The 14,450-nt window shown below is 35.0% G+C and overlaps 1 protein-coding gene across 6 annotated transcripts in view; it reads right to left on the minus strand.

Moving 5' to 3' along the window:
• Window positions 1–1,595: 1,595 nt before the first annotated feature.
• The window catches only part of TFEC (transcription factor EC), a 175,933-nt gene continuing 163,078 nt past the window's right edge, over window positions 1,596–14,450 (minus strand). For all 6 annotated transcript variants that reach the window (XM_070512146.1, XM_014838231.3, XM_044763739.2 and 3 more), the window contains 3 exons: window positions 11,542–11,617; window positions 3,439–3,586; window positions 1,596–2,580 (listed from right to left, as the gene is read on the minus strand). In XM_070512146.1, the coding sequence (XP_070368247.1) occupies window positions 2,200–2,580; window positions 3,439–3,586; window positions 11,542–11,617 (605 nt within the window). In that variant the 3' untranslated portion in view covers window positions 1,596–2,199. The remainder of the gene's footprint in view (window positions 2,581–3,438; window positions 3,587–11,541; window positions 11,618–14,450) is intronic.

The following is a 14,450-nucleotide window of genomic DNA, read 5'->3' on the forward strand; positions in this document are numbered from 1 at the left end:
GGAATTTTGTCATAAAGTTAAAACTATATAATATTCTTTTAAAAATTCTTGAGGAAGTGTATCTTATTGCTCTCTTTCACATGGCATATTTTGGGTAAATTTATTTCTCTGGCTTTAATGACTATCCCCATAAATTAAAAATTATTTTTTCCATGTTAAGCAATGAAAATTATTTTAATTCTCCGAACTCTGAGATAACACTGTAAGCTAAGCCTGAGATAATTATTATACCATAAGGATTTAATATTTTCCCACTTTCTTTATCACTAGAATCTCAAATTTTGCGACGATGTATTTTCCGTGTGAGTAGTATCTGAAATACACTTTCAAAAATTTATCCCAAAGTTAATATTCATGAAAGATTAGATCTCAATCATGTTAGCAATATATAGTAGCATTTTAATTTTTATGCTTCCCTCTCCTAGTAAAAAAAAAATTATTTCTACTATATCATTTCATTCTAGTTTTCAAGAACTTCTACAACCTGTTACCAACACAACTTTTCAGGACTCCCAACTGGCATCTTCTAGGGTGGCTAGATCTTTCTAAAGAATGTCCCACGAAGACACTTCCCCAACATATTCCTACTTTTCTCATTTGATTTATATTATTCCCCTAAATGCCTTCTCCTTCACCAAATTTACGCTTTTAAAAGAAGTTCAATTTTGCTTTTTCCATAGATTTTCATGATTCTCCAACCTTCATTCATTTTCATTTTCTCTGACCTTCTGTATTTACAACTTATGCTGCACCATGCAAACTTTCATTCTACATGTCTTCTATCTTTTGTTGCTCCTCACGTAGTCTTGTTAACTCCCTAAGCAGTGAGACCGTATCTTGCTCATCTGTTCTACATTTCACAGGACTCACTGGAGTTCTGAGTATCCCTCCCTAAATATTCATTGATCAGATGGTCATTGATGGAGGCCCAGCACAGGTGACTTGCTTGATAAGTCAAATCTCAATCCTAAACCAAGCTCAAGAGAGAAAAATTTGAGTAAAGCCTCCTAGACATAAATACTCATAATAAAATGCTTACAAAGCTGGCAAAGATCATAGTGTATTCTAGGTGCTTATGGGAACAGAACTTTATCCTCCACTCAAAGCTGAATGTAACAAGGAGTTTCTATTTTACTAATTATTTTGTCAGTTGGCAATCCAATTTTCAATATTTTGTCAGTTTGGAGAAAAGCTGTATCACCTAACTAATTTATATCCAATTTTGGAGACAGTGATAAACTTTAAATACCTGACAAATTGTCCTAGTAGGGGGACTTTTTATATTTTATTTACTGAAACTGATCATCCAATATCTCTTCTTGACAAAGAAAAGAGGATTTGAAATGTGATTTCTGAACCTGATTAGAAAATCAGAAGCGTGAAGGAGAAAAAAGAACATACGCTACCTGCGTTGTGTCTGGGAGGTGGTTATGTTTGTGTGAAGGAATGAAATTCTAGCCCATATTCCTGAGGGAAGTATTCAATGTGTTCCTTTTTCTGAACAGAGCACGTCTCCATAAATACGCAAAGTTGCTTTTAGAATTAGTGTAATTCAACAGACTAAGGGTATTAGGGTCTAATTTTAGAAACCAAAGTTTTTATAAATTTTCTGTTTGTGAAAAATTCTACTGTTTATTGTAGATTCACTTTTCAATTACAAGTGACAGAATCTGTCTTCTGATTATTTCCCCTATAAGGCTTGAGCTTTAGACAGCATGTCCACCAGACAGTGGAGAAAGGCAATGGACCACCAGATCTGTTGATCTTCATTCTTGAAAACTAATGTTGTAAGAGTTGAATAAGAAAGAGATGGAAGTGAACAACTTAGAAAAGGTTTGTATATTTCAGTGGGTTTACTCTTCACAGTCTGTTAGCTCCAACAGTACATCACCAAGTCACTACTTTTAAAACATCAGTAAAGAGCTATTTCTTCTGTTGTACCTCCTTCCAGGAAAACAAAATATAAGTAGATTTGGACTCTGGAGTCAAAGAGGGAGAAATCTCTTTTAGCTCTCAATTGTTCTTCAATACCATCTTTCTTCCTCCTGTGAATTCTTCTGTTGTTTCTAATCAGTTTTTTATGAACAATGTATTCCTTCCAGAAAACTTAAGCCAAAGACATATATAAAGCGCAGGTCATAAATGTATAGCACCGACATAGAATTGCTTCCCAGTTGATGAATTGAGCCTGTTTATTTTTTATAATTCATCACCGTCATCTGAGCTAAAACTACTTCTCCTACTGCTCTCTTTGGAAACTGCAGGGGAAGTGGCAGACAGCAGAGGATCTGTTCCAAATGGAGATATTGTGTCATCCAGTAGCATATCATCCAATCTTTGTTCCTCTTTCAAAGCGGCACTAAATGATAAATCCGTGAAATGTGACAAAGGATCAGAGAAGGCCATAGCTTGATCACTGAGCTCAGGGCTTGTCCCCTGAGATATAGTCAATTGCTGGCAATAGTCTACGGAATTCTGTTCAAGATGAGTCTGTTGTTTAGTGACTTGAGCGCCTAAATCAACTGTGCCAAGGGAAGCCAGGGTAGGAAGACCATGAGCACGAGCCTGTATTTCTAGTTCCTGCAATTTCAAACAAAAATAATTAAATAATGACTCTGAAAGTGGACTTAACTCTAGAGAATAAGCTATAATTAGAACCAATATATTGAGAAACATTGAGAATGGAGAGCAATACATATTATAAATATTGTTTGCAAATAACAGAATGTGATATATTTCTAATGCCTGAAAACTAACCCTGAGGAAAGCACTCCGATTTTTTAAAAAGTCTCCTCCCATTGTTCTTTAAAGGAACACACGACATATAATGGTCCCGTAGTGGTTCTGACTACAATACAGATATTTGGAAATTGGGGAAAATCTTCCATTTATTCTTACTGATTAATTTCTCACTATAGGACCATTTCCCAGTGCTTTACCTGGCGCTAAGTGTGCTCATATAAAGAAAAAGAAACTTGAGAGTTATGAAAACCCGTATTTTGACATTTTGTGTCATGTGAACAGAGGAGGAGTGACTGAATAGAAACTGGCGCAATATGCTTAGAGGCAGTGAAATCCACAGCCGTTACTGAAGAAATAAAAGGTGAGGGGAAGAGTTTAGTGTCCAATATTATCTAGAGAAACAAATATTCTACTTATTTTTTGGCTGGGATAGTGTTGTGTGTTTTTATAAAACTGATTCTGTTTTCTGCATTTTGCAATGAGTTGTCATTCATTACATATTTTTAAAGTCATCTTGATCCTGGATTTCTAAGCAAAACCTAACCAATTCATGAACTTTTAAAAGGTAATAAAATTATCCTTTGGAAGGAAAAATAATTGTTAATAAGAAGGAAATAAATGAGACCAATGAATAAAACTGAAGATGGCTAAGTCTTATATAAGCTACATGGTTCATGGCAACATTCTTGTAAAAACCTGAATCCGGAGTAGAAGCCGCCTGTTAGCCTGCTCTAATTTCCTCTGTCTGTGTTCTAATTCTCGAGCTCTCTGTTGTTCTTTTTGTAGCCACTTGATGTACTCCACTGATGCTTTCAGAATGGTTCCTTTGTTCCAGCGCATATCACTGTAGAACGGAGAGATAACCTTTTCACAATTGTGCATGTCAGCAGAATTCATAAGAACTTACAAAATCTTTTACATTAATATGAAATAATGATTTACATGACTATTATTCACTCTTAGATATTATTGCTTCTGAATAGAAATTTTAATAGAATAGTTAAGAAGCCCTTATATAGTAAAATTAATCCCAGAATGAAAATAAGTGTCAAAAGAAAGTAATAAAGTGACTTTTTGTGGGAGAGCTAAATGCAATATCATGATTCTACCATTACAGTTTTTATATTTTTAGTGAAAATTGCTTTTATTATTAACTCTGAGATTAAAATCTATGTGTGGTATTTCTACATTAATGAACTAGGAAATGTACGTTACTGAAGACTTAAGCCTAAATTTTTTAAGATCATTTCAAATGCACCAATCTTTTAACTTACTTTCTAATAAGGTTGCTTTTATGCTTCTAAGACAAAAATAAAATAAAGTCCCTCCTGAATGGTGATCTTGAGTGATTGTGAAACGAATCAGAGTTTGGCAACATCACTTTATGCAACAGAGCAAAACTTTCTAGAATCATTAGGCAAATTTTCCTGCACAAAAAGCATCAATACTTTTTTAAAAAGCTGGATATCTCTTTTTAAATAAGTTTAAGATAAGTAATAAAATTAAACATTACCGGATAACCTTTCAGTCCACAGCATAGAAAAAATATTTTATTAAAACTTATTTTTAATGCAGGAGAAATAATAAATCTGGAATTATGGAACAGGCTACCAATTTTAATATCTGAAAGCACACATCAATGAATTTAATGCTGTATGAGAATTGGCAGTATGTGTAGAGAACGAAGCCAAACTAATTGCCAAAAGTTAATCAGAACTCTTGGAAAACCTTGGTGACTTTTCAATTTAGAATCATGAGATTTTTTAAAATACAGCATAAAGTAAGCATCTAGGGAAATTTTAAAAAGACATTACATTACATGTATGTTTAGTTTATGTGAGCTACATGAAATGTATTGAACTTAGTATGTATTTATTAAGTGAACAGAAGTGGAAAATATAGTTTATGAAAAATCTAACTTGCAAATGCCTCATTGGGAATTCAGGTTAGACGACGATTCCATTAGCTGTAACAAATTAAAAGAAGATAAGTTTTTCTACAAACAGGTGAAAACACTTATTAGGGCCTAGATAAGCCATATTCTACTAAAGGGCACCAAACCATTATCAGAGTCTGTCTCAAGTTTTAAAATGCTTTGTTAGCTCTCTAGGACTATAACAGCTGTTGGTCTCATTCTACTCACAGTCATTTATGGTGGGGGGAAGGCCAGGGAAATAGAGGCTCCTTTGTCAGCAAACCAAGAAGGTATCTGTACCCGAAGAGTGCAGTGAACTCCTGAATTAAAACACTGAGTGGCAGCAGGAGCCTTATGGCCTAATTGTGTTTCTTCTCATGGGAAGAAACACTTGAAGGACAGAAGGAATAAAATTAAAAGGAAACTCTAGTCAACTTTGAAGTGTAAGGTACTGTTTATTTAGATCTAAGGTAAACCTTCAAACCAGTGGTAGAAACCACACAATGGGTCTTCCTATAATTTCTACCTGATGTCATTTGCACTATATTTTAAAAGTTCACTCTATTTTAAAGCCATTTTAATATATGAGGTTTCTTCTTAAAATATTTTGTTTTCCAAATTTATTACGGAGATATTTTCCTTTTTCCCCAGATAATTTCAAGCAGGTAGGCATCATATATGACAGTAACACCAAGATCTATAAAGGCATGCCTAAAGAATGAATGTTGATACTGGCTTTTCATTTTCTACAAAATAATTTTCTTTGAAGAGCTTAAAACTTTTGGGGAGTTAAAAGATTGAATGCATTTAAGGCTAAAGCAATAGAAATATGTACATTGAAGTAGGAATGCAGCCATGCAAAACTATGGAAGACACAGTCTGTTGTCATTTCAGGAGTACACATGCACTTCAAAGCATTAAAACAGAGAGAAGACACCATGACAGGTTTTCTTGCTTCAATCAACTTCCTATTTAAAAAGTCTTGTTAAGAATCCACCAGAAAACTATTGGAAATAATCATCGACTGCAACAAAGCTGCAGGGTACAAAATCAATTTTAAAAAATCAGTTGCATTCCCATACACTAAAAATGAACTAGCAGAAAACTAAATCAAGAATACAATCCCATTTACAATCACAACAAAGAGAATAAAATATCTAGGAATAAACTTAACCAAAGAGGTGAAAGACCTATACCCTGAAAATTATAAGACATTATTGAAAGAAATTGAAGAAGACATAAAGAAATGGAAAGATATTCCAGGGGCCAGCCTGGTGGTGCAGCAGTTAAGTTCGCACGTTCCACTTCTCTGCAGCCTAGGGTTCGCTGGTTCTGATCCTGGGTGGGGACATGGTACGGCTTGGCAAAAGCCATGCTGTGGTAGGCGTCCCACATATAAAGTAGAGGAAGATGGGCACGGATGTTAGCTCAGGGCCAGTCTTCCTCAGCAAAAAGAGGAGGATTGGCAACAGATGTTAGCTCAGGGCTAATCTTCCTCAAAAAAAAAAAAAAAAGAAAGAAAGATATTCCACGTTCATGGGGTCAGAAGGATAAACATAGTTAAAATGTCCATATTACCTAAAGCAATCTAAAGATTCAGTGCAATCCCAATCAGAATCACAATGCCATTCTTCACAGAAATAGAACAAAGAATCCAAAAATTTACATGGAACAACAAAAGACCCCAAATACCCAAAGCAATCCTGAGAAAAAAAGAACAAAGCTGGCGGCATGACAACCCCTGACTTCAAAACATACCTCAAAGCTATAGTAATCAAAACAGCATGGAACTGGCACAAAAACAGACAAACAAATCAATGGATCAGAATATAAAGCCCAGAAATAAAACCACACATCTATGGACAGTTAACATTTGACAAAAGAACCCAGAACATACAATGGAGAAAGGAAAGTCTCTTCAATAAATGGTGTTGGGAAAACTGGACAGCTACATGCAAAAGAATGAAAATAGACCATTATCTTGCACCATACACAAAAATGAACTCTAAATCTATTAAAGATTTGAATGTAAGAACCGAAACCATAAAAATCCTAGAAGAAAATATAGGCAGTACACTCTTCAACATTTATCTTAGCCACATCTTTTCGAATACCATGTCTGCTCGGGTAAGGGAAACAAAAGTTAACAAATGGGACTATATCAGACTAAAAAGCCTCTGCAAAGCAAAGGGAACCATGAACAAAATGGAAAGACAACCCACCAACTGGGAGAAAATATTTGCAAATCATTTATCAGACAAGGGATTGATCTGCAAAGAACAACACAGGGTTAATATCTAAAATATGTGAAGAACTCATACAGCTCAACAACAAAAAAAACCAAACAACCAGATCAAAAGATGGGCAGAGGATATGAACAGATATTTTTCCAAGGAAGATATACAGATGGCCAACAGACACATAAAAAGACGCTCAACATCACTAATCATTAGGGAAATGCAAATCAAAACTATAATGAGATATCACCTTACATGAGTCAGAATGGCTATAATTACCAAGACGAAAAACAACAAATGTTGGAGAGGATGTGGAAAAAAGGGAACCTTCATACACTGCTGGTGGGAAGGCAAACTGGTGCATCCACTATGGAAACAGTATGGAGATTCCTCAAAAAACTAAAAATAGAACTATTATATGGCCCAGCTATCCCACTAACGGGTATCTGCCTAAACAACTTGAAATCAACAATCCAAAGTAACATATGCACCTGTATGTTCATTGCAGCACTATTCACAATAGCCAAGAGATGGAAACAATCCAAGTGCTCAATGACCAATGATTAGATAAAGAAGATGTGGTATATATATACAATGGCAAACTACTCAGCCATAAAAAAAGACAAAATCATTCCATTTGCAACAACGTCGATGGACCTGGAGGGAATTATGCTAAGCAAAATAAGCCAGACTGTTAAAGATAAACACCATATGATTTCACTCATCTGTGGAACATAAAAAAACACATGGACAAAGAAAACAGTTCAGTGGTTACCAGGGGAAGGGGGGTGAGGGGTGGGCATAGTGGGTGAAGGGGAGCACTTATGTGGTGACACTCAAGAAACACAGTACAACTGAAATTTCACAATGATGTAAACTATTATGAATTCAATAAAAAAATAAATTAAAAAAAGAAAGAGAGAAACTGAAAAAATAAATAAATAAAAAGTCTTGTTAGGTCTCATTTACTACCTCAGCTGCCATTCTTACACAAAAGGAGGAGAAAATTCTGAGCATAGAGTAAAAAACAGATCAACTTAGAAAAAAACAATAATCTATTTTATAAATAAAAAAGTAGAAAAACAACAGTAATTTGATAGCACCAATAGAATAATTCATACTCTCATAAAATTTTTTATTTTTAGTAATATAATTTTTTTGTAAAAAGGAGCCATAAAAAGCACACATGAAGTAGACCACTACCACACATCCACAGAAGCTCTTTGCTGTTCGTGTTTATTAGTTTTGACCTAGAAATACAAATTTCTGAATGTTTTCAAAACATAAAAATGGCAGCTTCATAGAATTCAAAAGTCTTTGGTGTTAGCTTTGATTTCCTAAGCCAATTCCTTTTATTCTAATCATAAGCTGGAAAGGTTCTCAGAGGTCAACGACTTCACAGTTCCTGCTATTTGTCCAAGAACCTGTGGTGTTTAGAATATGAGCCCCAGGTCTCCTCACTCAATTCAGCACTCTTTCTGCAAATCTGTGGCTTTTCTGCTTTTTCAAATGCATCTACCATAAGAAATATGTTTTCTATTGTGACCCAGTGCACTCATTGCATAAAACAGCAACAAAGGTTTCACGAGGCATTACTATCCTCCTTCTGTGTCATATGCAATACTCTTTGATATTTTCAATCCTATTCTTCCTTCTTTCTTTAAAAATGCTGGATCTGCCCCATTTGATTGATTTCATGATCCATTAATAGGTTATGACACAATTTGAAAAATCTCACACTAGATAATTTTGTGATCTATTTTATTTTTAAAAATAGGGACTGATATTATTCATTTTAATGGTTGTAGTCACCCATTCAACAAATCAGTATGAAACTTGTTAAACTCAAACTAAAATTGTTTGACTCTTTTTAGATCCACTGTTTGTTAACTTCATCATTGCCCTAACTTGGTAATAGCAGTTCTTCCTTTATTTTCCATTTTCAAAGTGAGGCTTCTCTCCTCTGTTTTATCTCCACACTCTTTCTCCATTAATTTCATTATCTGTAACTTTTAGATTATCCATCATAGCATCTGAAAATTCAACGAATGAATCCAAAATAATTTCATAGAGATGATGGTTACTCCTTAAGCCCATGGAACCAGACTCTATTTCTAAGGGGCTGAATCCTGTGTCCAACCATGGGACTCACATTGGTAAACCCTAAAAGGAGGCACCAGAGTAGCTGATGAGGCCAGAACCATCCAAGAGATAAGATGCGTTGAAACAGAATTTGTCTTGAGATGTCTGGAATGCCACAGATGGCAATGAAATGTCTTTTCTGCCTCTGCTATGCAGGCAGATCCACATATAGACATATTCAACATCTGACTTATTAACGTGTTTTCAATTAGACTCAAAATAAATGTAATTTGCCTACATATAACATAATACGATTAAAATAAATAATAGTCCTCCTTTCTGAGATCCATAAAGAAGAGAAAGATACTGAAGAGTGCTTACAATGAAGTCTTCCCAGTTATGGTCCCGTTTGGATTCGATCCTGTGATAAACTGATTTTCCGTATTCTAGATCAAGGGCAGACAAGCTACAGCCCACAGCCTATTTTAGTCAATAAAGTGTCATTGGACACAGTCATGCTTATTTACGTACATGTTGTCTCTGTCTGCTTTCGTGTTATGATGGCAGAGTTGAATAATTGCAACAGAGACCATAAGACCCACAAAGCTTGAAATATTTACTATCTGGCCCTTTACAGGAGAAGTTTGCCATCTTCTGTTCTAGACAATGATTAGAACTAGAAAGGAGCCTTTTTATAACCAAAGCTTCTATAAAAATGTAGAGTAATAACAATCCCTCACACAGCTTTATAATATGTAAAGTATTCTCATACATATTATTTGATTTTGTTTTTATAAAACCCCAGTCACACAACTGGTGCCTTCCAGGCATGGTGACATCTGAAGATGTTTAGTCAGGCTTCAGCGTCTAATCTTACAGGCTCATCTGCTTTCTGCATACAGCCTTGCCCCAGCACTGGGGGTTAGTTCCACCAATTACAAAAGAAGCTCGCTTAACTGACCTTTATCTAATCACTTTCAGGATTAATTAATGTTCTCCACTCCCTTTGTGGCACCTACGGACTGTTGTCAGCAGAAAGCAGATAGTAGAGGCCACTAGGCTACCTTCTGATACACCCAGGTACATCTGTTATCCTTGTGGTGGCATGTGCTTACTGAGAGGCTGTTAAATTAATGCTCATTGCACTTACCATTATTATAATAGTATAATTAAATTGTATGCACATTAACTAATGAAATATGAATGCAAAAAGAGAAAGAGCATTTGTAAAATAGGTACTGTTTTTAGGAAAATTATATTAAAAGCTTTGGAACAATTCAATTAAAATGTCAGTAAAGGTAGGTTGCTAAAAAAATGCTGTAATAAATTGGGGTGTAAACATTTTTAAAATCCATCTATACTTAGGTTATCGAAGTTTTTGTTTTATTTCAAAGAAATTGAAATAGACTATATATTTTAGTGCAGTTTATTAAGAAAGAAAAATTGAAACACATGTTCAAACAAAACGGTCTTGGCCTGACATCAAATGTTTGGTGAATAAATGTACATTTACATTTTAAGTTTTAAAAAAAAGTCCTATCAGGAAAATGGATATTCTCTTCTGCTAATAGAAAGAGTTGTGTGTTTAGCAAGTTTAAAAGATTTAAAGAGTTGTCAGTAGGGCCTAGACTAAGACTAAGCAATTCAGACTCTCCATCCAGTGCTCCTTCTGCCATTTACTCTGTATGTTCACTATCTAGTCTGTTCACGAGGATAAATATGACATTCCCTTCTATTACAAATGACTGCATTGTCTGAGTGAATTAGCACATTTGGATTTAGGGAGAGGTGCTTCCAAATTCCACAAATATCACTTTATCACATATCATCATTTTTGAATAATGGACAATTGACAGTATTTGGAGAGGCCAGTTCTTAGTGTGAAGAAAACATTTTTTCAAGTCATTATTAATGCCACAGATAGAGTTTTTATGTTTTTGGAGAAACATTCAACATTCTAAATTGATACTTTGATTAATCAAGTATTTCTTGAAATTTACAACCTCAAACATCTTGTTTAACTGACTTTGTGTGTATACGACACCAAAACCTGGTTGAAAATTTAATTACAATAACTGATTATTGGTTGGCATCAATCAGTATGTTTTTACAATTCCAATTTTTACTTGCATATCTCCAGAATTTTGGAACCCCTGAAAGTCCAATAATTCAATTTTCAGGTACATACAAATCTTAAGTTAGAAGAATAGCTATAACAGCTACAACCATAAATGGAGTATTTACCAGGCAGCATCATCGACAGCATTCGACACTAGTACTAAACTTGCTAATACTGGTGCCGTACAGAAAGATCCGCTAGGAACTGAGAAGAAATGATTTACTTGTTTCCTATAGCTCAAAAGGGCAACTGTTAGTAACAACTTCGATGTTTAATAACTATCAGCCTTGAACAGAAATTTAAAAATGAGACCAGCAGTAGCCTTATCTTTGCCATAAGCTACTTAGTTTTCTAGCCACTGGTTCTCCCCTCCCCATCTTCCCTCCCACCCATTTTGGGGGGTATTGAAACCATAACATTATTATAGAAATGATTGTTGAACTCACGGATCATTAGACTTTGGAATAAGAGTGCCAAGCTCCTTGATTCGGTAATTAATATTATACCTTCTTCTTCTTTCAACTATTAAAAAAGAAATATTATTGATTATTCTCATTTAAGCACAATTCACTTTTGATCAGCTGTAAACTTTCTTAATAATCTTTAAAAAAACAACGAGTAAAAACTTTCCATTCAGTCAAAACAGTACTCTCAAAGTAAAATAAAAATTCAAACCTATTTTATTCTAAAAGTAAAAATAACGGTATTTGAATTGTGATTCTATTATTCACAATGCTTTAAAAACATTTTCTCTCAAAAACTTCAATTTTTTCATTCTTTGAAATGCTATAATATTATTCGTACTGAAATATGTATACCCTATTTGATCATTATTTCACACACATGCATTTTGTTAGTCCATCTGGATTATAATCTTTTGAGGTCTGCACCACACTTTTCTCTTCTCATATACTCCCCAGAAGGCCTAACACCAAGTTTGGCACATAGTAGGTGTGTGTGCTCAACTAGATTATCACCCCCTTGAGGGCAGGGACCGTTTCTTCCTCATTTTTGTATCCCCAAAGGGCTTGGCATATAGGAGGTGCTAAATAAGTGTATCTCAATTAGACTTTAAATATATTTTTCTAATTCCAAAATTTTTAATAATATATAGAGCAGTGGTTTTCAAACTTTGGCATGCATCAGACATACGTGGAGCGATTATTAAAATAGATTTATACCCCACACCTAGAGACCTACCCCCACAGCTAAAGACCCAGTAGATCTGGATTGGAGCCCAAAAATCTGCATTTCTAAAAGGTTCCCAGGTGATGCTGACGCTGTTTGTCTAGGCCACACACCTTGAGAACTACTGATCTAGTTTCTTGTTCAGAGATTGTTTTATCTATTTGCATTTCTGTGAATTTATTGCTTAGGGAAATTTTATGATACAGTAAATGTTCAATAAATGTCAGATATACAAATAAGCAGAGTTTCCCATCTTAACCCTTACCTAGAGCAGTCTTATAGAGAATAGTCTTATAGTCTATTCTACATTCCTAGAATCAAGAACCACAGTATATGCTTATATATAATATTTTTTCAATAAATAACATTTTTAAAGCTTTCCAGAGAAATGAAGAAAAAGTTCACAAAGAAGAAAATCATGTATCAAAAACATCAGAAAATATCTCAACAATACATGCTTGAAAATTAAGATCTGCTACTGGAAACATGGAAAGTCACGAAAGAATATCAATTGTCTTGGTGAACCTACACTACAAAGTTATTTACCATGAATGGATTTGACCTTGAGGAATAATACATCATGATTCCTCTAAAATTCGGATATAACTGATTCTTGAGAGAGTTTATTTTCCCTCTTTACCAATCCTGTTTTCCTTGTGCATATGATTCAAAAGACAATGACACCACATAAAAAAACTGAAAATAAACAAAGGTAAAGCTGATAGAAATACACATATATTTCACAGTGAGAATTTATTAATAATTCTACGTTCACACATACTCATTCCTATATTATAAAACAGACTTTTAAATGTAAGATGAAGAACAGCTATGAAGGATGTTCACAGATTTATCTCAAAATAGGGGACTGATTTAGTCCTATAATATTTCTCCAAAATCTATTATTTAAAGGTACCTTATGTAAAATATCAGAAGTTTTTATCTATTCTTATATTGTGCTCGATAAGTTTTTTAACGGCTAATTATAATGAGAACTTTGGTTCCTCAATGTTTTCATATCTAGTACTAGTTATTTGTAAAGCAGTCAAGTTTTAAGAAATTAAGTTATTTCATGCCATGTGTGGCTTCACTCTTCACAAAGTTTTTGATATATTCATTCATTCATTCTTGTCCTTAGATCCAGGCAAAAAGAGACCCTATCCCAGATCCCATACTTAAGAGAAGCCCCTTTGCCCTTCTCTCACCACACCCTTCCCCGCTGAGTAAGGCAGCCACAGGACCAGGGGAGCCCCTTCTAAACTACACTCTGGGTAATTTACTCCAGCAACATCCTCCCAAGTTCCCTGAGCCCACTTCCAGAGCCTGTGCAGGCCACTTTCCAGGTCTATCCTCCTGAGGGAGGACCATGACACCAGTGTGCTCACCCTCAGACCCAAGATGTGGACAAGGGGAATTTGTTTGCAGAGATGTATATTGTTGAATGTACAGGACAAAATCTTTGCATTCGTGTCTGAGGCAACTTGCAGCACAGAATGGAATTGGGTGTAGGGGGAAACGAGAGATGGGCTGCTGGCTTAGGGCTGGCACTGTATCACCCTGACATTCCCGTTCAGAACTCCAAGGACTTGAGAATTCTAATTCACACCTGGCCTTTCAGTCTTTAGGAAGGATGAAGCATACTTAACGAAGCACTTTCGAGCTTGAGCTATAAATTTGGATATTTAGACATCGGATAATTGAGACTCCATTTGCCCTCTTGCCATGATCCTAACAAGTTTTAGGAGTTTCCTAGCTTCATCACACTTAAAATGTGATCTTAATTTTTTTTTAACATTGATTTCTCCAAAAAGTAAGGTCATTCAGTAAGGGAATCCAGATTAGAAAACATTTTGATAGTAGACATACCAGGCACCTATCATACTTTCATTAAATGACCTGTTGTTTAAGCTGCAGACATAGAGGAGAGAAGAAAGAGGAAGGAGAGTAACAGTGAGTTTAAAACTGAGAAACTGTAGTTGCTTGAAGTATTAATTCCTTCTGTCAACAATTAGCTCTCACTCTTGTGTTATACTTGTCTCATATTCTAGACCAAAGCTTATCTGCTCCACCATCAAGGGCGATCAAAATCAGATCATTCTCGTCTCCATGACTACCTAAGAACTGATACAGCCATGTGTCAGTTCTTTCCTCACAGTCACATAGTCAG

Source organism: Equus asinus, chromosome 1 (assembly GCF_041296235.1).
Source record: "Equus asinus isolate D_3611 breed Donkey chromosome 1, EquAss-T2T_v2, whole genome shotgun sequence".
Classification (NCBI taxonomy): Eukaryota; Metazoa; Chordata; class Mammalia; order Perissodactyla; family Equidae; genus Equus; species Equus asinus.